At 34.8% G+C, this 22,606-nt stretch overlaps 1 protein-coding gene across 1 annotated transcript in view; it reads left to right on the forward strand.

Moving 5' to 3' along the window:
- Positions 1 to 22,606, forward strand: part of MNAT1 (MNAT1 component of CDK activating kinase) — a 217,503-nt gene that overhangs the window by 121,382 nt on the left and 73,515 nt on the right. Inside the window, exon 7 of the mRNA XM_019451626.2 lies at positions 16,438 to 16,559. Within this exon, the coding sequence (XP_019307171.1) occupies positions 16,438 to 16,559 (122 nt within the window). The remainder of the gene's footprint in view (positions 1 to 16,437; positions 16,560 to 22,606) is intronic.

The raw sequence follows: 22,606 nt of genomic DNA on the forward strand, positions 1-22,606 counted from the left end.
AGATGTAATGCTTGCAGTAACACTTAAAATTTAATATAATTCATCTTTTTCTGAAAGATTATGTATTTTGAGAAAAAATGTTTTGTTTCAGTGATGAATAAAAAAATGTCCCAACTCTTAAACTTCTACTTGTCTGCCCTAGACAAGGAGAGAAAGTATTAGGGATATAAACTGTTTAAAACATCTTTTCTTAGAACTGCAACAACACGAATATGTTGCTTAAAATGTTAAACTTTAGTGAAAGAAATTCTTATTTAACTCTTCAGTTATGTTGCCTTTACAAAATAAATTTGCTTACATCTATGAACATGTCTGTTTCTCTCACTGTCAAACCCCTTATTCCTACAAATGTATCAGATTTTTTTCACCATTAAAAAATCGGTTCAGTAGTCAATTAAAAAAATTTAATTTTAGGGGTGCCTAGGTGGCTTAGTCCATCGAGTGTCTGACTTCTCCTCAAGTCATGATCTCATGGTCCGTGGGTTTGAGCCCCGCAATGGGCCCTGTGCTGAATGCTTGCTCGGAGCCTGGAACCTGCTTCAGATTTTGTGTCTACTCTCTCTGCCCCTCCTCCACTCATGCTCTGTCTCATTCTGTCTCAAAAATAAAAAAATGTAAATTAAAAAAATTTTTTTAATTAATTTTATTTTTTAATTAATTTTTTTATTCCAGTAAAATACACATAATATTTACCTTTTAAACCATTTTTAAGTGTACAGTTCAGTGGTATTAAATACATTAATATTGTGGTGCAACAATCGCCACCATCAATCTCCATAACTCTTCCTTCTGTAAAACTGAAACTTTATGCCCATTAAATGGTACTCCCACCTCCTCTATAGGTGTAACAGACTTTTTTTAAAATTGTTTTTATGCTTACTAGTAATGAAAAAATGAAAATTCAGAGCAAGGAAATATTCACCTGAATCAACATATTTTAGTTTCCTTTATGTTAAGCAATTAGCTGATAAGCTAGTTTGAACCTGACTTCCAGGATAGAATACTTTTGAGGTTATATTAATTTCTTTGTTTTCAACAAGGACAGTCTTGATGATAGATCAATTAGCAAGTCCTGAAGAATTAATGTAAATGGTGTGGTAATTCCTGTTATAAGAGATACTTAGAACTCATGAAACTCCTCCTTCCCCCAGGGTATCACATCTACTGTTGAATTGAGGAAGTAGCCTGGCAGAGTCCTGTGTATCTGAGCTCAGTTCAGAATTGTTTAGAATGGGAAGTGTTTTTAAAGCACTATGGAAAGCTAATTAAAATTGAACTTTGAAATAAAGAAAATGCAAAACAGTGTAAAAGTAAAGGTTAATGTTTTCTCTCAAATGTTTTTAGAAGATCTATATGAGAGTACTACACTTTTTAACCTGTTTTCTTAAAGTATAGATCATTGAAGACATATTTATTACTTAATTGCATTGACTTTGCTAAAACAGCAAGGCAGGTAATTATCTTTAGGTCTGAGTATTAGAAGTATTTTTTTTTAACATTTATTTATTTTTGAGACAGAGGGAGACAGAGCACGAACAGGGGAGGGTCAGAGAGAGAGGGAGAAACAGAATCTGAAACAGGCTCCAGGCTCTGAGCTGTCAGCACAGAGCCCGATGCGGGGGCTTGAACTCACGGGCCGCGAGATCATGACCTGAGTTGAAGTCGGACGCTTAACCGACTGAGCCACCCAGGCGCCCCAGAAGTATTATTTTTGAATAATATTAAGAGACTAAATTTAATATCTCTTAGTACATATGCTTTGTGTGTTGTTGGCTTTTTCCTAACATAAAATGAATCTCAATATGCCGTATGATTGATGACAAATAAGAAACTCTGCAATTAAGAGAAGATCTGTTTATTTAAGAACTCTCAAAGGCTGTAAAAGATTATACTTGGCTATATGTGAAGGATAAATGTTGTGCAATAATGCCCCTGAGTTCCCCTTTTATAATAAATCTCAGCTGTGTGTTCAGCATAAGGGCTCAGTGCCAAAAAGAACAGGTTCAACTTGTCTGTGAGGATTTGCACCACAGTAAAGTGCACAACTGCTTTTGTAGAGGTCATTGTAGAGGTCACAGGCATGTACAGTTGAATGAAAGCAACTTGAAAAACATAGTAGAACAGATAGTGTTAAGATTCAAGAATCAGTGTTAATTTAAAACATTAAAAGGGGAGAAAATCATAAGAATCCTTACGTACATTTTTCACTTTATACGTTTTCAAATGGATTTCAAACAATTTCTTTGGCACCTTGGGCCAGCATATTTTAGAAGAACTTCATAAGCACTTTAATAGTAATTGTCCAGACTTGGAAACACTGAGTATTTTAATGTTTGTTAATGTCTGAGCAGTGCTCTGAACAGAGTTCATATAATAAAGGTAGGATATGACCATAGTAGAATGAAGTGTGTGTGTGTGTGTGTGTGTGTGTGTGTGTGTGTGTGTGTGTGTATTGGGGGTGGGCGCAGAGGAGTGTGGGTAAATTCTAATGAAAATACAGATGTGATCTAAAGGAGAATGCTTCCAAGGGTTGTATTTCTCCTCAGCTTATTATTGTGAGATTTAAAATGAACAACAACAACAACAACAAAGAAAATGCTGTCTTATATGACTCATTCCCTCCAGATATCTCACAAATACTTTCATATATTTGTGGTAAGTAGAAATAACTTAGAAATAGCAGGAATAGCAGGCAGAGAGACTACAGGACCCATGACTCCAGCCGGTGCAAGTTTTGAGTTTAGTATAACGAACACCAGAAAATGATAAAACTAAGTAATTACGTAGATGCAGAGCTTACCTAGAATTGTGTTTTACCCAGAGTTGTATTTGGTCATAGAGTGACTGTTTCTTTTTTTTCTTTTCCTTTTTCTTTTTCTTTCTCTTTTTTTATTTAAATGGTGATGAAAATGGCAGGCAGCCATTGTTTTCAGTATTGAGATTAATTAGTAATCTGTTGGAATATGCTTCAGCAAATGCAGCTGATTGGCAGTAGCACCTGTCTCAGCAACTGGTAGAATGTTCGTGCTTTCATCAAGCCTGTAATTTCCAGAAGGGCTTCAAAGCTGTGTTCATTAAAGTCTCCCATACTAATCACTTTCTTTGTCCTCTGGGGTACTTTTACTAAATGTACCTTTCTATTTTTATTTATTTATGTATGTATTTATGTATGAAGGTTATAAAATAAAGTTAATTTTTTAAATTTAAAAACTAAAATGATGTGATAGTCTGTGTACTATTATATTTGTGGAACCATCATTTATGCTTAGTGAACATATAATGTTCCCAGGTGAAAAATTTACACATATTGGGATTTCTGTGTATTGCTTTTGTAATTCATATCATAAACATAAAACATATCTGCCAATTATGAAAAATTATGTGTTAAAATACTGTAAAAGTGTGATTTAAAGGATGGATTATTATAGTCAGCTTTCTAGGAATGTAGTTTATTTCTACATTGTTAGGAAGTATTCTTTCTAGTTGAAATAGTCTTTCTGGTTCACATTTCAAAATATATTTAATTTACATGGATTTATAGACAAGGCACCAATTTGTGTTGTTGTTTGAGAAAGGTAGTATTTTTGCTTGTTACGAAAAGAAGTATGAAATGCTGAGAGAGTATTGAAAAAGGATGAAGAAAAAAATAAAAAATATGAAGCACATATTTCAGCACAGGTGAAAGTTATGTCATTCTAAATATATTATGGAAAAGGTGAACATGAATATTTTCCAAAAGTAAAGTTATATGTTTTAATGAACTACGGTAACTTTCATTTAAAAAGCACCTATATACTGGGGCATCTGGGTGGCTCAGTCGGTTAAGGGTCTGATTTCAGCTCAGGTCATGATCTCATGATTTGTGAGTTCAAGCCCTGAGTCGGGCTCTGTGCTGACAGCTCAGAGTCTGGACCCTGCTTTGGATTCTTTGTCTCCCTCTCTGCCCCTCCCCTGCTTGCAGTCTGCCTCTCTCTTTCTCTCAAAAATAAATAAACATTAAAAAAAAATTTAAAAAAGCACCTATATGCCAATATTTTTTGAAAATGAGCACTTCCTAATTTATGTTTCATAAATATAAAGACATATTGTTAACTGCTTGAAAATAGAATCAGTTCTGGTGGTGTATCCTTTCTATCATGTCTTCACAGTGCCTAACATCCACTAAATGTTTGGATAAATAACTGAATTTTCATATTGTAGTCCTGCAGTAGAAGAGTGCTTGGTGGATACTGGCAGTATAGAGTTTAAAATCTGGGTAGCTTACTTGGCCTCCGGAAACATCAGTTTCTTTTCCTGTAAATAGGCATAATAAAACTTATTTCAAATGTATATGGAGTGCCCAACGCAGTGCATGGCATATGGTAGATGTTTAGTAACTATTTCTGTGTCCTTTGCATGGAACCCCGCTGCTAATAATCACATTCCATATCTGTGTGACTTTAGTAAAAAGGCAAAACTGCAAGTGAAAAGGGAATCACAGAATCCTAAACATTCTATTCTATTCTGCATTTAGAAGGTAGAGCTATAGGTGCCTGGCTGTCTCACCTGGTGGAGCATGTGACTGCTGGTTGGTTCAAGCCCCACGTTGGTTGTGGCAATTGCTTTAAAAAAAAAAAAAAAAAAAAAAAAAAAATATATATATATATTTATACTTTTTTTTTTTTTTTAAAAGAATGTAGATCTAATTGCATGGTGGTTTTTGTGAAGGTAGTGGTGGTGCTGGTGATGGTAGTAGTGGTGTGTATTTGAGGAAGGTAGATTGGGGTGGTTAGGGTCATAGTATTTGTTATTTCCTTTTAGAACAGAAGGAAGGATAAAGTCAGTTCCAGCTTGGCTAAGTCTTTTACTTATTTTCCACAATGGGAATGGCACAGTAACCAGTCATTCTGTAGTTAAATGACCTCACATAGCACCAGATTTGTAATGTGGTTTTTGGGGAGCATGACTTGGAGTAGGGGATTGGCGTGAGTGGGATGGCCTGGGTCACTACAAAACATTTGTTCATTCATGAAGCAAGCATTCCTAATATGTACCAAGTACTCTACTAGGCACAGAAGGTTTAGTTCTAGATAAAATATGATCTTTTGAATTATTCAGTCTCTATTTTGGTACAAAGAAGCTTTCTGCTACCTTTTCACTAAAAAATATTTCTGCTTCAGAAGACTAATAATGGTACTATGCGATACTTTTTGTTTTACTAATATAATAATACTAATATTTGTAGAGAACTCTAAGCAACTTTCTTCTTTTATTACATTCAGAAAATGTAGACATACGTGTAAGTTATCATTATTATTGGTTACTTAAAAGTTCACCTAAAGTGCCAAGATAAGATTTCTTTCTGGAAACTATTTTTGTAATTACTAAAAGTAAATGAACTAAAATGCTATATGCCTGAAAAGTTCTAAAAATTTCTGGCAAATTCTGTTTTTCTTAAAATTAATGCAGACTCTTTTAAGGAGGAAGGTTTTGTCTCACCAAATAGTCTCCTTGATGTTTTTCTTTTCTGATCTTTTTATAGAAACAGATATGATTTGCTGGACACTCTGTCCTCTTGGCAATGAATGGTAGTTCAGTAGCAAGACAAGCATCAGAGAAAGAATGTAAAAATAATACTTTTCAACACTGCCTCATTTATCAGTGGCTAAGGAAAAAAAAAACCTGGAACCACAAAAATAAAACAAAATAAAGTCTCTTCCTTAGACCCTACTTTGTTTTTTAAGCTACCACCATATCTGTTTTCATTTTATCTTATGATTTGATGAAAATAATAATCATGTTTGCTCAATGTTTCAACTTCTTCAATTCTCATTCTTTCCTCTATCATTTATATTCTGGCTCCTACTTTTGCTACTGTCCTGAAGCTGCTCTTGGTATTGAAATTACCTTCACTAGAAATGCTCTTTCTTCCCTTCCATTTCAGCCCCATTTGGCCTTCATAGCCCATCTCAAATGTCATTTTTTCCCCATGAATTCAATTGAATGAACATTTAAATATTTGTCATGTTCAGCCAAGTCGTATCATATCATATCATATGTACATTTAACTTATTTGAATTCAACTGAAGTTGAAAACAACACAAAACTGGGAGAAAAATAGCAAATAATTCTTCTTTCTTCAGTAAAAAAAAAAAAAAAAAAAATTTAAAACAACATGGTTGCCAAAAGCAAGCCAACTGCTTTTTCTGGTTTTCCATAGAATACATAGTAATCTATTCCAGTGCTGGAGGATTATATACAGTGATTACAATATGAATACAGTAATGGATAGTTTACTTTATGGACTACTTAAAGGATTTTTTGAGAGGTTATTTTGACCAGCTTTTGCCTTGATTCTGCTGTTAGAACCTAATCCCTGTGCAAGATGTGACTTCACTGTTAACAGCTTCGTTGAACTTAGTTATACCACTTAGTACCCTTCTAGATGACACATTTGGACCTCTTGGATGTTTTAGGTATAGAACTATCTGAGGCAGAGATGACTAGCTTAGTTCCTTTCCTGCCTTTATCTTTGCATTTTTCAGGAGATAAATTTGTATGAATGTAGTTATAGTCAAAACAGATGAAAGCATAGGGAGAAAATACTATATTCCTTTTGTATTTCATGTTCATCTATATAGCTTGAGATCCTTGACTTTCTGAAAACTAATGGCATATATCCACGAGTATACTGCTGAACTTAGTTTCTATATAAGCCATAGTAGTTCTACACCAATACAAAGGAGTTTATAGAAATGCTTTTTAAAAAATACGCAGAGCTTGGTTGTAATTATATTTGAGATGCTTTAATGGCATCAATCTTTTTTATAGACATTATTTCCTAATTTTCTCCCATTTTAAATTTCTAATATGTTACATTTTATTTTTAAACTTCTTTCTCAATGAATAGTTTATAGTTGTGTAACAATAAGACACAAAGGTACAATAACAACAAATACACAAATGTATTTGTGTAACAGTAACAATTCAAAAATAGAATTGGTATATTATTATTATTATTATTTGTTAATGTTTATTTATTTATTTTGAGAGAGAGTGTAGGGGAGGGGCAGAGAGAGAGGGGGAGAGAGAGAGAGAGAGAGAGAAAGAGAAAGAATCCCAAGCAGGCTCTGTGTTGTCAGTGCAGAGCCTGATGTGGGACTTGAACTCAGGAACCATGAGATCATGACCTGAGCCAAAATCAAGAGTCGTATGCTTAACTGACTGAGCCACCCAGGCGCCTGTAGAATTTACATATTATTAAAGGACGTTTTTCTGTGTGGTAATTTGAACACTAAGTACTGTATGTTGTAGTGAGGGGATTGCAAATGACTTTGGTTAACAAAGCCTTAAAGTAATTCCACTGTAGTGAACAGATTGTGATGAAGTTTCCGGAGCCAGTGTGACAGAAATTGTTTTAGAGACTTGGCTTCGCCAAGTAAGGATGTAACTTTTTTAGGACGATTTGCTTTCCAGTGATGAACCAGAAGCTTAAGCCTAGCTAGATATAGAAATTCTTCTTTAATGTTTTAAAGCATGTCTTACGTATTTGAAAGGAACTGATCATCACTAAAGAACTAAAAAACAATGGTATTATTCCTAGTGTATTCAGGATGAAACTTCTTTCATACTTTGGAAAGGCCTGCTTTTTTTGAGAAGGAAAATTTTGGGGAAAAAAATGCTAATTTAACTACTAGGCACCATACTTTAAAAGACGAGGAATGCTCAGACAGGCTGATTTGTGGGAATAATCCAACATTAGAATGCTTAAAAGAGCAAACCATAATTTTTAGAAAAAGTTATATTCTGCTCATTACAAAGCATGCATTCAGAAAGAGATTGTAGTCTCCTGATTCTAGTAGAGACTTGAGAATTGGGATTCATGCTTGTTTTTTTCCACTGGCTGTTTCTCTGGTATATTTAGAATCAAATTATTTTACATTAAATTTGGGGAAAATTCTTTTTATTTTTATGATACATTATGAGGTAGTGGTTTATTTCCACTTAGTGGTTATGAAATCATAGCAGGTTAGACCTGGAAGAACATCTAGTCCAACCCCCAGTTCACCCCCTCACCCCACCCCATCCCATTTTAGATTATGACAATGAAACTGAAAGAAGTTGCATCACCTCAGTTCATTTTAGTTTGGAGGCAGTCCCCCCCCATATATATTTATATATGAATATATAATTATTTCTTACCATGCAGGGTCCTGTTCCTTATTGGCCTTAATACTGTTTATTGTAAATTTTGAAAGAAATTAGAGAAAGACATATCTATGGGGGAAAATGAATTGTACTTACCATGAAATTATGTGCTACCAGGAAGTTATTACTGTGCAGCTGTTGTGGTGATGACAAGCTAATATCACCCTAGAGTGATCAGAACAGCATAGTATAAAAATTGCTCTGCTTGCTACTCAAAAAAATGAAAAGCAACTGAATTACCAAAAAAATATTATTAGAAGGAGCAACTTGAAAGCAGTGCCAGGCATATTCTTTAAGTATTCTCTATGCCATTATAAAATTCTGTGAGTACACACCCACCCACCACATAATTAAAAAATAGATCTACATCCATATACAAATGCATATGTATATATACACAAATGGAAAACATATGCACATATGTGCACATACACATTTAAGTTATTAGGACATTTACCAACATAGAAACAGTATTTCAGGAAAAAAAATGATTTTCTGGGAAGTCTCCTACAGATATTTTCTCTAGAAATTATAACCAGAATTGTAGTGGTTTAATGCTCTGAGAATAGTGAAATATTCTGGTTTTTAATTCTCTTGAGCAGTGTGACACATTCTATAGGATTTGATAAATTTAATATGTGAAAGGACTCAGTTTATGAAAACAAACACCACTGTCATTGTATTCTTTTTTTCTTTGTGGTTTTGTTTTTTTGGTTTGTTTTGTTTTTTTTTTTTTTTTTGCATTTAGATGATTCAGAGACTTAAAAGTAGAAGGCACAATCTCATTGAAAAGTTACTAGAATGTAAGCTACCTGAGTGCAGGACTTACATCTGTTTTGTTTACTGCTGTACTTTTTAATTTTGGACATATAATTAGTATTCAGTATTTGTTATGTGAATGAATGATGATTGCAACAGGATACGACAATAACCTCTGAAATTTTGTTAAAATGAGTTCTTAAGTGGCTAGAAGCCACATTTCCAGCCTAGGGATAAAAAGCATCCACAGACTCTAGAATGAATAAGTGAAAGAAAACAATATTAAGGTGTGGAAAGGTAGAGATGTATTGCTTATGTAACTTCATAGTATATGTAATTAACAAAATTTCAATTGTTTATGCTTAGTGAGAGCATTCTTAAATTTATAGAATATGGACACCTGACTTCTCTTAGTTTTCCTAGTGTTCATATTACTATACCATATGACTGTTCACATGCCCTTTTATTCATTCATCCAACAAAATATTGAGTAGCTCTTTGTTGCCATGCTGTGTGCTGTAGACATGGCAGTGAACATAGGCCCTTATGGTCTAATGGGGGAGACAGATGTTAAACAGCTAATTATTCAGAGTTTATCAAGCTTACTGGGTTTATTAGCAAATATGGTGAAGATGAGGCTAGCCTGGCAACTAAGTCATTTAAGCAAGACAGAAAAATTAAGAGAGTTCTTAAAATTGTGTTAAAGGCTTTTCAGAATCATTTAACCTATCATACTAAATTGCTAATACTTAATGAATACCTCTTCTATGGTACTTAGCAGAAAATTGTATATTGGTTTATATGAAAGGGTATTCTCATTTTTAGTATTTTTTAAAGTTTCTATTTTAATTCCAGTTAACATCCAGTGTTATATTAGTTTCAGGTGTATGATACAGTGAGTTAACAATTCCATGCATCATGACAAGTGCACTCCTATGTTTTTTAGTATTTTTATTATTGCTTATTTCAGGAACCTATATACTAATGATTACTAATGGACTATGTCTGTTGCTGTTATTTTTTCTTAGAAAATAATATATTTTCTTTAGTGATGTTATTCTAAATGGTTGCTGCATTGTAAAAGTGTGTGTGTGTGTGTGTGTGTGTGTGTGTGTGTCTCTTTTAACATAATGACCAGAAGTTCCTTAAAGTAAAAATTGTTTTCAGAGTTAATTTCTTTTCTTTTTGAATGGATTCCAGAAATCTAGAGCATAGTAACTTTTTATTTGGAATGAAATCCTGATTTTGGAGTTAGCACAAAAGGTAGTCTATACTTTTCCTTTATTTTAGGAGAAAGCATAATGATAATATTTGTAATGTATAGATGATCTAACAGTTAAGTTTTAGTAAAGTGTAAACTATTTTCATAATAGACTTGAAATTTGCTAAGTAAGAAAAGTTAAAGAATATATTTCAAATTAATACTTAAGTTACAGCCATGTATAATTACCTTGGTCAGCATCGCTTTTCAAATGTTTGTATATTTTTCTGAATGGGAATAAGCTGAATTTTTGAAAATCGTTCCATGTGTGCTTATATTTTTGGCAAATGATTGAAATATGATACAGGGCTCTCAGGTATATCTTAGAAGAGAAACAGGGGCTCCATTTTGTTACATTCTAGGGGAGTAAAAACATTACTTATGCTATTGAATGTAGATTTGCATGGGTTTTTCCCCCTGAGTGTAGTGGATGTTACCTTAGGTTATATAATTCACTGTGGCTCTTCTCACTACATTTTTACCCTCCATGCCTCATTTATTTATTATTTATACGACAACAACAACAAAAGTTGGAAAGGCCCCTGTTTCGTGTTGTACACTTGAAAGTCAGCAAAATATACTAGATTACTTAATGTGGGTGTTTTTCAAGACATTTGCCTCCCCCAAATCTTATTTATTCTCATGACTTGTCCATCGCTTTGATGAGAAAGATAGCAGAATTTCTCTTGGGTTTGTTTTGTATTTTTAGCTGCCTTTACTGATAATTTCTACTTGGATATTTTGTAGTCACCAATGTTGAACTGATTTGAACCACCATCTTTTTTTCTTATTGAGAGAGAGCATGAGTGGGGGAGGAGCAGAGGGAGGGAGAATTTTAAGCAGGTTTCATGCCCTGTGTGGAGCCCGATCATGAGGTCTCATGCCAGTGAGATCAACAGGGAGATGCTTAATGGAATGAGCCACCCAGGTGCCCCCCACCAGTGATTCATTTTAAATGTACAGTTCAACTGATTTTTGTATTTATTTGCAGTTATTCTAAATTCACACTCGTAGCCGCCCTCAGTCATTAATCTACTTTCTGTAGATTTTTACCAGTTTCTGTAGTTTTACCTTTTTTGGACATTTCATGTAAGTAGAATTGTACAACATGTAGTCGTTTGCCTGGTTTCTTTCACTTAGCATACTGTTTTTGAAGTTCATTTATGTTGCAGCATGTATCAATATTTTATTCTTTTTTGTTGCTGAATAGCATTCAGTATAATTTATTAATATTAAATTGTGAGTTAATTTTTATATCATATGAATGTACCTCATTTTCTAACTCATTCACCAGTTTATGGACATGTAGGTTATTTCCACTATTTGGCTACTATGAATAATGATGCTAGGAATATCTTGTGTCTTTGTGTGGTCATATGTTTTCATTTCTCTTGACTGGATACCTATTATTATTACCTATTAGTATTACTAATACTAAGTCAAAGTACATTATTTGTAAACTGAAGAAAAAATGCTAAACTCATTTCCAAAGGGGTGGCACCACTATACCCTCTCCTTAGCAATGTGTGAAAGGATCCAGTTTCTCCACGTCCTCAGTAAAACTTTTTATTATCTATCCTTTCGATTATAGCAAATCTAGTAACTATGAAGTAGTATTTCATTGTGGTTGTAATTTGCATTTTTCTTAAAGATTAATGATGTTGACCATCTTTTCACGTACGTATTAGCCATTTGTGTATCTTCTTTGATGAAATGTCCATTAATTCAGATGTGATATATCACTGGAGCTTCATGTAGTTTGATTTCCTTAATCTGATAATTTAGAGTCATATCATAACTGTTTTGGTGGAAATAGCACGTTCAATTACCATTTTGCATCCAAACTTTTCGAGACTTTTTTGCCTCCAGTCACTTAAAAAAAACCCCAACACTTTCCTTGTAGGACTTGCTAAGACATTTTCTCTGTTGGTGACTTAATTTTAATTTTAATTTTAATTTTAATTTTAATTTTAATTTTAATTTTAATTTTAATTATGTCCATGATTTGTCCTGTAAATTCTTCTAGCTTTAGATCTGAGAAACTTGGCATCTATCTCACACCAAGTATTTTTGGGGAAAGATTGATTGAACATTACAAGGTTAAGTTGTGCATCATTTATGAATTTTGTTTTATCATTCTCATGGTAAACAGAATTATCACAGAGTAATGTTTATTGTTCTCTAAATCGCATAATTAAAAAGAATCCTCTTTGACCCTGTGTTATTTTGACCATATTTCAGTTATTAGGATTTGTAGTAAAATTTATTTTTAACTATCTAGGATTTACTTATTAATATCAAACTTTTAAATTGAGCAACCATGATTATATTGTCTAAAAATAAGATATTAAAAGGTAGTGTTGTATGGTAGAACCCATATGAGATAGGAATTAGGAGATTTGACTCTTACTATGTGACTTTAGGAAAATTTATATTTTAGCTTTTTTATTCATAAAATAAGGAAGTTAGGGGAAAAGAACATAGGCTTTAGAATCTGACAGGATTGGCTTCTGATACTCATCTGTCATTAATACTGTGTGACCTTGCTAAGTCACATATCTAAACCCCTGTTTCTTATCTGTAAAGTAGGAATAATAGTATTTATCTCCTAGAACTATTGTGAATACTAATGAAATAGTGCATTAAAAAAAAGCCCTTATGGGCACCTGGATGGCTAAGTGGCCAACTTGGACTCAGGTCATGATCTTGCTGTTTGAAGTTGAAGCCACACGTCCAGCTCTGTGCTGACAGCTCAGAGCCTGGAACATGCTTTAGATTCTGGGTCTCCGTCTCTCTCTCTGCCCTTCCCCTACTCCCTCTCTGTCTCTCTCTCTTGCTCTTTCAAATATAAATAAACATTAAAAAACTAAAAACAAAACCCTTAGGCCAGTGCCTGGCACCAAGTAAATAATGTTAACTGTTAATATTACCAGTTGATCTTTCATGTGCCTACCAACTTGCAGAGAAGATTTTAGATTATATGATTTCATAGCTTTAGTAACTTGGGCTTTATTGCTGGCATTTAGTGAATGATTAAGTATGTTTCCTACTGTAATGACTTAAGAGAGCCTGTCTCTTCTGAATATTATTTTTTTCTGGAAAGTGTTCTAGCTCTTGAAAATACCCATTCTGTATCATCTTTTCTGGGCATTACACTGATTTATAAAATGAAAGTGGGAGTAATAAAGTAAATCTGCGTTACTATGTTAGTGGAACTATAATAGGTTCCTTCTTTAATTCTTACAGTTTTTCTTTTTCTTTCTTTTTTTTTCCCTCCTAACCTAACAGTGTGACGTTAATACTGGACTTTTTGTATCAGATGGCAGGAGAATTTAGTACTTGGCAGGTTATGAAGAAGACACTTTGAAACAGGAATGTCAAAATGCCACTTAAAATGTGTCACTTGGGCAATCCTCTTCTTAACCTGTGTAACCCCCTGTTCTTAGATTCATTATTCAGAGATTGGATTACTGTGAGATAGTGTAAGATTTCGCTTGACAGTTTCATGTTTATTTAGAAAGGCTCTGAAACATATGGAGGTTAAGGGTTAAAATAATGTTAACAAAGTTTTCTAGGTATTTCACTTCTTCTTTTCCTGTGTATTATTCTAGCCAGGTAAATGAGTAAATCAGAATATCTAAAACCCATTTTTAAAAATTATGGTAAAATATAAACGACATAAACTTTACCATTTTAACTTTTAAGTATATGGTTATTGATATTAAGTACATTCATATTGTAGTGCATCCATATCCAGACTTTTTCAATCTTTTCCAACTAAAACTTCTGTACCTATTAAATACTAACATCCTGTCTCCTTCCTGCCTCACCCTAGCTTCTGGCAGCCACCATTCTACTTTCTGTCTCTATGAATTTGACTACTCTAGGAATCTCAGGTAATTAGAATCATATAGTGTTTGTCCTTTTGTAACTGGCTTCTTTCTTTTTCTTCTTCTTCTTCTTCTTCTTCATCTTCATCTTCTTCTTTTCTAGTTTATTTTTATTTATTTTGAAAGACAGAGAGCAAGCAAGGGAGGGGCAAAGAGAGAGGGAGACAGAATCCCAAGCAGGCTCCATGCTATCAGCACAGAGCCTGATGTGGGGCTCGAACTCCCAAACTGTGAGATCATGATCTGAGCTGAAAGTCAAGAGTTGGATGTTTGACTGAGCCACATAAGCGCCCCTATAACTGGCTTATTTTACTTAGCATAATGTTTTTAAGATTCATTCACGTTTTAACATGTGTCAACGTTTTTAACTTTTTAAGGCTGAATAATATTCCATTGTGTATATATGCTACATTCGGTTTATTTATTCATCCATCAATGGACACGTGGGTTGCTCCTACCTTTTGGCTATTGTCAATAATGATGCTATGAACATTGGTGTACAAATATTTGTTCGAGTTCCTGCTTTCACTGCTTTTGTGTATATAGTCAATAATGGAATTTTGTTGGCTTATATGATAATTCTATATTTAATATTTTGAGGGATCAACATCCTGTTTTCCATAGCGGGTGTGCCATTTTACCTTCCTACCAGCAATGCACAAGAGTTCCAATTTATTTACATCTTTGACAAAACTTGTTATTTTCTGTGGTTTTATTTGTTTGTTTTGGATAATAGCCATCCTTAATAGTCATGAGTGTTACATGGTATATCATTGTGGTTTTCATTTGCATTTCCTTAATGACTAGAAATGTTAAGCGTCTTTTTATATGCTAAATGGCAGTTTGAATCCTTTGCCAGTGTTGGGGGAAGAACTTTTGAGGTTGCGTTGTCAAAGAAGTTATTAATACCTGACAGTAAACTAACTAGGGTGATGCTACATGGGATTAAACTTTGTTGAAAAGAAAAACCACAAGTCACATGCAGATGTCTTCAGTGGTTGTTTCTCACTGCCTCAGTTGCACTTTATCACTTTTAAGTCATAGTTTTTACTTTTTTTTTTTTCAAATAAAAGAGAAATGTACTGTGTATCCAACTTAGTAACTTAGAAGAAAAATAAAGGAAACTAAGGGAGGTAACAACAGAACTAAACTATAAACTAGAATATGGTGGGATTAATAACTGCAAGAGCTCGTTTTTATTAAAAAGCTAGGAATTAAGTTGTTGAGAACTATACAAAGAAAAAATAACTAGAGTTAGAATCTGAAAACATGGACTATATAAAAAAATAGGGATTTTTAAAAATTAGAATCTGTGTTCAAATGTATGATAAATCTCAATGTAATGATTTATATAGCTCAGTGGTCTTTAATTTTGTATGCTTGTAATTAAATACAGTCCTTTTATTTTAGTTAGTCAGTAGTTATTTCTTTTCATAAAAATCCCGGATGTTTCATTCAACTTAGTTTTTACTATACAGAATTCCCTCTATGTGTGTGTTTGTGGGGGCGGGAGGTATAAGTAACTATCATATCCACACACTTGGTAAGTAAGTTTTTTATTTCATTTTAAAGACTTTTATGTAGACATTTATGTGGCAAAATTTTGTGGGGAATAATTTAATTAGTGTTCTTGCCTAATTAGGGCTTTCAGTAAAACACTGAGTACCAAAATTGTCAAAGCTGTATAATAAAAATAGGAAAATATGAGGATGGACTGCACTTATATATGTGCTGAATTCTACCATTGATAGTGAATAGATATATACTCTTTAAGGCTAAATTTGAATTTATTATTATTTTTAATTTAAAAAAATTTTTTTTAAATTTTTATCTATGTAAATATAATTTATAGTCAGATTGGCTTACGTACAACACCCAGTGCTCATCCCAACAAGTGCCCTCCTCAATGCCCATCACCCATTTTATTTTTTTGAGAGAGAGAGAGAGCGCGCATGCAGCATGTGCAAGCGGGGGAGGGACAGAGAGAGAGAGAGAGAGAGAGACCGAGAAAATCCCAGGCAGGCTCCAGCTGCTCAGCACAGGAGAACTCTGAGATCATGACCTGAGCCAAAATCAAGAGTTGGACGCTCAGCTGACCAAGCCACCCGGGAGTCCCAATGCTAAATTTGAATTTAATGATGGATTTGGTTTTCTTCTTTTAAATCATGTCAATTACCATATGTTAATTATATAATGTGGGTTTCAGTAATATAATGAATTGTACCCATGAAATAGCAGAGTTAATAGATAATATTTTTAAAGTAAGGAATTTAGTCTACAGATAAATAGTAATATGAAAATAATATTAAAAGATATTGCTCTAATTCATTTTTCTAACAGGGTCAGCATATTTCATTAGCACCTATTCAAAAGCTTGAAGAAGCTCTATATGAATACCAACCACTGCAGATAGAGACATGTGGACCACAAGTTCCTGAGCTTGAGATGCTGGGAAGACTTGGGTAAGTGTCTAAGAACTTCTCATTGAGGAGCTGATTTTAGGGCTTCACTGTTGGTACTATTTTTAAATTACACTTTAAAAAATTTTTTAGATTTTGAATTTATAGAACTGTACTCTTCTGCAAAAAATGAATGGTTCTTAATACTAAGGGTACACATTATTTTTTCTGTGGTTTTATTAGGTCTTTTGAGTTAAGATTGGATTATATTAGTTCTCTTTTTGGTGATGTCGTTGGCAGTCATACTGAAGTAGCTGTTCATTTTCAGCTCACTGTGTATTTTTTTTTTTTTTTTTTTAGAAATAGGGGCTTAATTTAGTCGTTAGTAAGCCAGTAAAAATATGAGAGTTGTGACCTTGCCATGAAAAAGAGTAGATTTACTCATTGTCTGTTGTTTACAGCATAAGTATATTTATGAGAAATGAGCCACAAAATATATTTAGTCAAAAGGTATAATGTAGGGATGGCCCAGTGGCTCAAAAGCCATACTATATGCATCTGTTTTGGAAATGAACCTGGGATTGTGACTCTTTTGAGTGATGGAGATGATCATAGTCTGTGTCAGTGAACCAGGTGGGTATCTACAATATACTTGAAAAGTGTAAGTACAGACTTTGTTGGATGGAACAAATCCATGTCTTGGGCTGGTTTCTCAACCTAAACTTTTGAATGAAAAGAAGACTCAGAAACCATTGCTTCTTAACAAAATAAAATAGTGTAAAGAATATAATGTGAGGGGAGCCTGGGTGGTCAGTCGATTAAATGTCCAACTTTGGCTCAGGTCATGATCTTAGAGTTCATGGGTTTGAGCTCCATATTGGGCTTTGCACTGACAGCTGAGCCTGGAGCCTGCTTTGGATTCTGTGTCTGTCTGTCTCTATCTTCCCCTCTCCAACTTGTGCTCTCTCTCTCTCTCTCTCTTGAAAATAAATAAACATTAAAAAAAAAATGTAATGTGAAAAGAAAGGAATAGGTTCAGCGACACCAGGTGATTAAAAAGTAATTAAAAAAGAAGACCCCTCCAGTCGCCTGGGTGGGTCAGTCGGTTCAGCCTCCGACTCTGGATTTCGGCTCAGGTCATGATCCCAGGGTTGTGGGATTGAGCCCCGCGTCTTAATCTGTGCTGAGTGTGGAGCCTGCTTAAGATTCCCCCCCTCCGGGGCGCCTGGGTGGCTTGGTCGGTTAAGCGTCTGACTTCGGCTTAGGTCATGATCTCGTGGTCTGTGAGTTCGAGCCCCGCGTCGGGCTCTGTGCTGACAGCTCAGAGCCTGGAGCCTGTTTCAGATTCTGTGTCTCCCTCTCTCTCTGCTCCTCCCCTGTTCATGCTCTGTCTCTCTCTGTCTCAAAAATGAATAAACGTTAAAAAAAAAAAAAAGATTCCCCCCCTCCCTCCTCCTCCTTCATTCTCTCTCTCTCTCTCTCTCTCTCTCTCTCTCTGTGCCTGTCTCTAGCCCTCTCCCTTGCTTGTGCTCTCCCTCTCTCTCTAAAAAAAAAAAAAAAGACCCAAAAAGCAAAAACAAGATAGATGAAACAGATAATAAAACCTACATACAAAAAAACCCACAAAAAACAGAAAAAACAACAAAAAAATCCCTACATGTATCTTCAAAACCAAAATCTTGAATATGACGCATAGTATTTTACATATGAAACTGGTGGCTCTAAGATCAAATTACTATTAAAATGGTAGATAATTTACTAATCTGCTATTTGGTACATCTTAATATTTTCTTTAGTTCTGTATTCTCTTAAGGTCCTACATCTTCCAAACATGAAGCCAAAGGGATGTGAAACAAAACCTAAACCCCTTTTGAGTTTGAGATAGATTTGTCAAATAATTGGCCAAAATTGAAGCTTGAGACAGACAATAATAGGTTTCATGATGTAAAAAGTTAGTGATAAAGATGTTGGTTTCTTATCTTTTATTGGGTTAGCAAGTGCCAGAATTCTAGATCTCAAAATAAATTTTTAAAAAATCTTTATTTTTAATGTTAGTGACAACAGAGTATGTAAAGTAATATTCCTTTGTTACAGGGCTTTGCATTTTCCAATAGTTTTGTCATCAAAATTACATTTGAAAGATTATGGAAGTAGGCATGCATAATGAGAATGCACAAGTGAAATGGATGAAAACAGTACAAAGGATAGGAAGAGAGAAGAACTATCTGGAGATAGATTGTGATAAGCTAAAGATGTTTAATATAAACCCTACAGCAATACTAAAAATGTTAGAAAAAAAAGAGGGATAGTCAGTAAATCACTAGCAGAGAAAATAATGAGATCATAAAAATACTTCATTAATGAAGAGGAGCACAGGAAAAGAGGGTGACAAAAAATAAAGATATGATACAATTAGGAAACAGCATAGTAGTGGATTTAGTCTTAACTATGTCTGTAATTGCATTACATGTAAACGATCTAGGGGGCACCTAGGTGGCTCAGTCAGTTAAGCATCTGACTTCGGGTCAGGTCATGATCTTATGGTTCATGGGTTTGAGCCCCACTTCAGGCTCTGTGCAGACAGCTCAGAGCCTGGAGCCTGCTTCGGATTCTGTGTCTCCCTCTCTCTCTGCCCCCTCCCCTGTTCATGGTCTGTTGTGTGCGCGCGCGTGCTCGCTCTCTCTCTCTCTCTCTCTCTCAAGAATAAATACACATTAAAAAACATCTTTTTAAATGACCTAAAACAGTACTATCCAATACAACTTTCTGAAGTGATAGGAATATTATATGTCTCTGTTGTCCAAAATAGCAGTCCTCAGTTCCATATTTCTACTGAGCACTTGAATGTGTCTACCGCAGTTGAAGAATTGAATTTTAAATTTTAATTCAGTTTGTTTATTTATTTATTTATTTTTAATGTTTATTTCTTTTTGAGAGAGAGACAGAGAGACAGAGCACCAGCAGGGGAGGGGCAGAGAGAGAGAGAGGAAGACACAGAATCCAAAGCAGGCTCCAGGCTCGAGCCAGCTGTGTCAGCACAGAGCCCGATGCGGGACTCAGACCCATGAGCTGTGAGATCATGACCTGAGCCAAAGTTGGACGCTTAACCGAGCCACCCAGGCACCCCTAATTCAGTTTAGTTTAAATAATGATGTATAGCTAGTGGCTCCCATATTGGATAGCACAGGTCTAAATATTCCACATAATAAGCAGAGATTGTCAGATTGCATTAAACCCAAGATTTACTATATGTTTCCTACAAGGAACTGACCGTTATATGTAAAAATACAGTTTCTCTGAGCTTTCCAAGTTTCTCTGTACTTTCTGGATTTATAATTTGTTGTTTTTCTTTTGTAAATATCTCAACCATTTATTCTTCACAGATTTCTTTTTTTCATTAAAGGATTTCTTTCTCATCTTGCTATTTTCATAACTAGTATTTCCATATCATTCCTTTTTATAATTTTCACCTCTTTTCTGAAATCCCCTGTTTCTACATGTTCTCTACCGTTTTCACTAGATCCTTTAACTTAGTAATCATGTTAGTTTAAAGTGCCTCTTTGATAGTTCCAACATCTCTGGGTTTGGTTCTGTTGACTATTTTATTTTGTGTCGTGATGATAGATTTGTTTTTCCTGCTTTCTTGTGTTTATTGTAATTCTTGTTTGAATATTGGATAATCTGTGTGACAGAACAGAGACTGAGATAAATAATATTTATGCCTGAAAATATTTATGTCCTGTTCTTCTGCCAAGGCATTAGTGTAGGGAGTTAAGCATTAAGTCTGTAGTTTGATCTTAGTTTGGGTTTTGTTGTTGATTCAGTTGATGTTGATAGGCTTCATATTCTTCCAGTTATAGTCTGTTGCCACTTTGTGCCTAGTATGAGGCCTGGGGTGCTGGAGGGATCTTTTCAGTCTTCTTGCTCCACTCTTAGCTCTCAGCAGGTGCTGCCAGCCCGAGCCCCATAGGGATTCTCTCTTGGGTTCTCTCTCCCCAGCAATAGACTACTTCTTCTCTTTACTTGGAATAAGTTTTGTGGTGGGAACAAGGGGGTTTCTTAGTTCTCCTGTTCTAACTTTAGCCTCAAGCGGTCTTATATGCTGGAACCTCAGAGTGGTGCTTTCTTGGTGTACCTGTCTCTTTCCTGAGGCAAACAACTTTTATCTTTTATTTCAGAGTGCAGGTGTGTTAGCTATTCCTCTCCCAGCTCCACAACTAAACAGTAGGTGTTGATAGGGATGGGAAGTCTTGGGTGTAAGGCAGTTTTCTCTTCCTCCCCCAATCTCTGCTTTGCATCATTGTGTTAGCACAGGTACAAATGGGTTTTCTGCCTTTCCTCAGTGTTTGAAGGCTTTTCCCTGTGTCACCACAGAGTTGAGGAGGGTGGCCATAGGTTTTCTACTTCTCCCCCAGTAGCAGCCAACCTTTGCCTTTCCCAGCAGCTGAGTTCTGGCTGTTTTTTTTTTTTTTTTTTTTTTTTTTTTCTTCTTAAAGTTCATTACCTCTAGCATTTAGTGTTTTATTTTTGCCAATTCTTACTGGGTTTCTGCAGTGGAATATCCTCATCTTCCTCTTATAATGTGTTATTTTTGGTGCTGCTGCTATATATACACGTGTGTATATTTAACTAACCCCATTAGAAATCTGTGTAAAATAGATGTAGCTTAATTAACTGCTTTTTCTCTTTGTTTTGAGTAAATTGTTAAATTTAGTAAACTTTGGCAACTCTTCTGATTGTTTGGAACCCTTTTTGATTTCATTTTGTCTTTGTCATTATGATTTAGATTTTAAAATGTGGGGTAAGTGTTCTTTTAAAAAATTAAAAAAAATTTTTTTTTAATTTTATTTTTTAAAATGTACATCCAAGTTAGTTTGCATATAGTGCAACAGTCATTTCAGGAGTAGATTTTTAATGCCCCTTACCCATTTAGCCCATCCCCCCTCCCACATCCCCTCCAGTAACTCTCTGTTCTCCATATTTAAGAGTCTCTTATGTTTTTGTCCTCCCTCCCTGTTTTTATGTTATTTTTGCTTCCCTTCCCTTATGTCCATCTGTTTTGTATCTTAAAGTCCTCTTATGAGTGAAGTCATATTTGTCTTTTTCTGATGAATTTTGCTTAGCATAATACCCTCCAGCTCCATCCACATAGTTTTAAGTGGCAAGATTTCATTCTTTTTGATTGCTGAGTAATACTCCATTGTATATATATGCCACATCTACTTTATCCATTCATCCATCGATGGACATTTGGGCTCTTTCCATACTTTGGCTATTGTTGATAGTGCTGCTATAAACGTTGGGGTGCATGTGTCCCTTAGAAACAGCATACCTGTATCCTTTGGATAAATACCTAGTAGTGCAATTGCTGGGTCATAGGGTAGTTCTATTTTTAATTTTTTGAGGAACTTCCATACTGTTTTCTAGAGGGGCTGCACCAGTTTGCAGTCCCACCAGCAGTGCAAAAGAGATCCTCTTTCTCTGCATCCTCGCCAACATCTGTTGTTGCTTGAGTTGTTAATGTGAGCCATTCTGTGTGAGGTGGTATCTCATTGTGGTTTTGATTTGTATTTCCCTGATGATGAGTGATGTTGAGCATTTTTTTCATGTGTCGGTTAGCCATCTGGATGTCTTCTTTGGAGAAGCATCTATTCATGTCTTTTGCCCATTTCTTCACTGGATTGTTTTTGGGTGTTGAGTTTGATAAGTTCTCTATAGATTTTGGATACTAACCCTTTATCTGATATGTTGTTTGCAAATGTCATCTCCCATTCCATTGGTTGCCTTTTAGTTTTGCTGATTGTTTCCTTCACTGTGCAGAAGCTTTTTATTTTGATGAAGTCCCAATAGTTCATTTTTGCTTGTGTTTCCTTTGCATCCGGAGACATGTTAAGAAGTTGCTGCAGCCAAGGTCAAAGAGATTTTTGCCTGCTTTCTCCTTGAGGATTTTGCTTCCTGTCTTACATTTAAGTCTTTCATTCATTTTGAGTTTATTTTTGTGTATGGTGTAAGAAAGTGGTCCAGGTTCATTGTTCTGCATGTCGCTGTCCAATTTTCCCAGCACCACTTGCTGAAGAGACTGTCTTTATTCCATTGAATATTCTTTCCTG

The sequence above is a fragment of the Panthera pardus genome, unplaced genomic scaffold (genome assembly GCF_024362965.1).
Source record: "Panthera pardus isolate Hobbes unplaced genomic scaffold, ASM2436296v1 HiC_scaffold_24, whole genome shotgun sequence".
Lineage (NCBI taxonomy): Eukaryota > Metazoa > Chordata > Mammalia > Carnivora > Felidae > Panthera > Panthera pardus.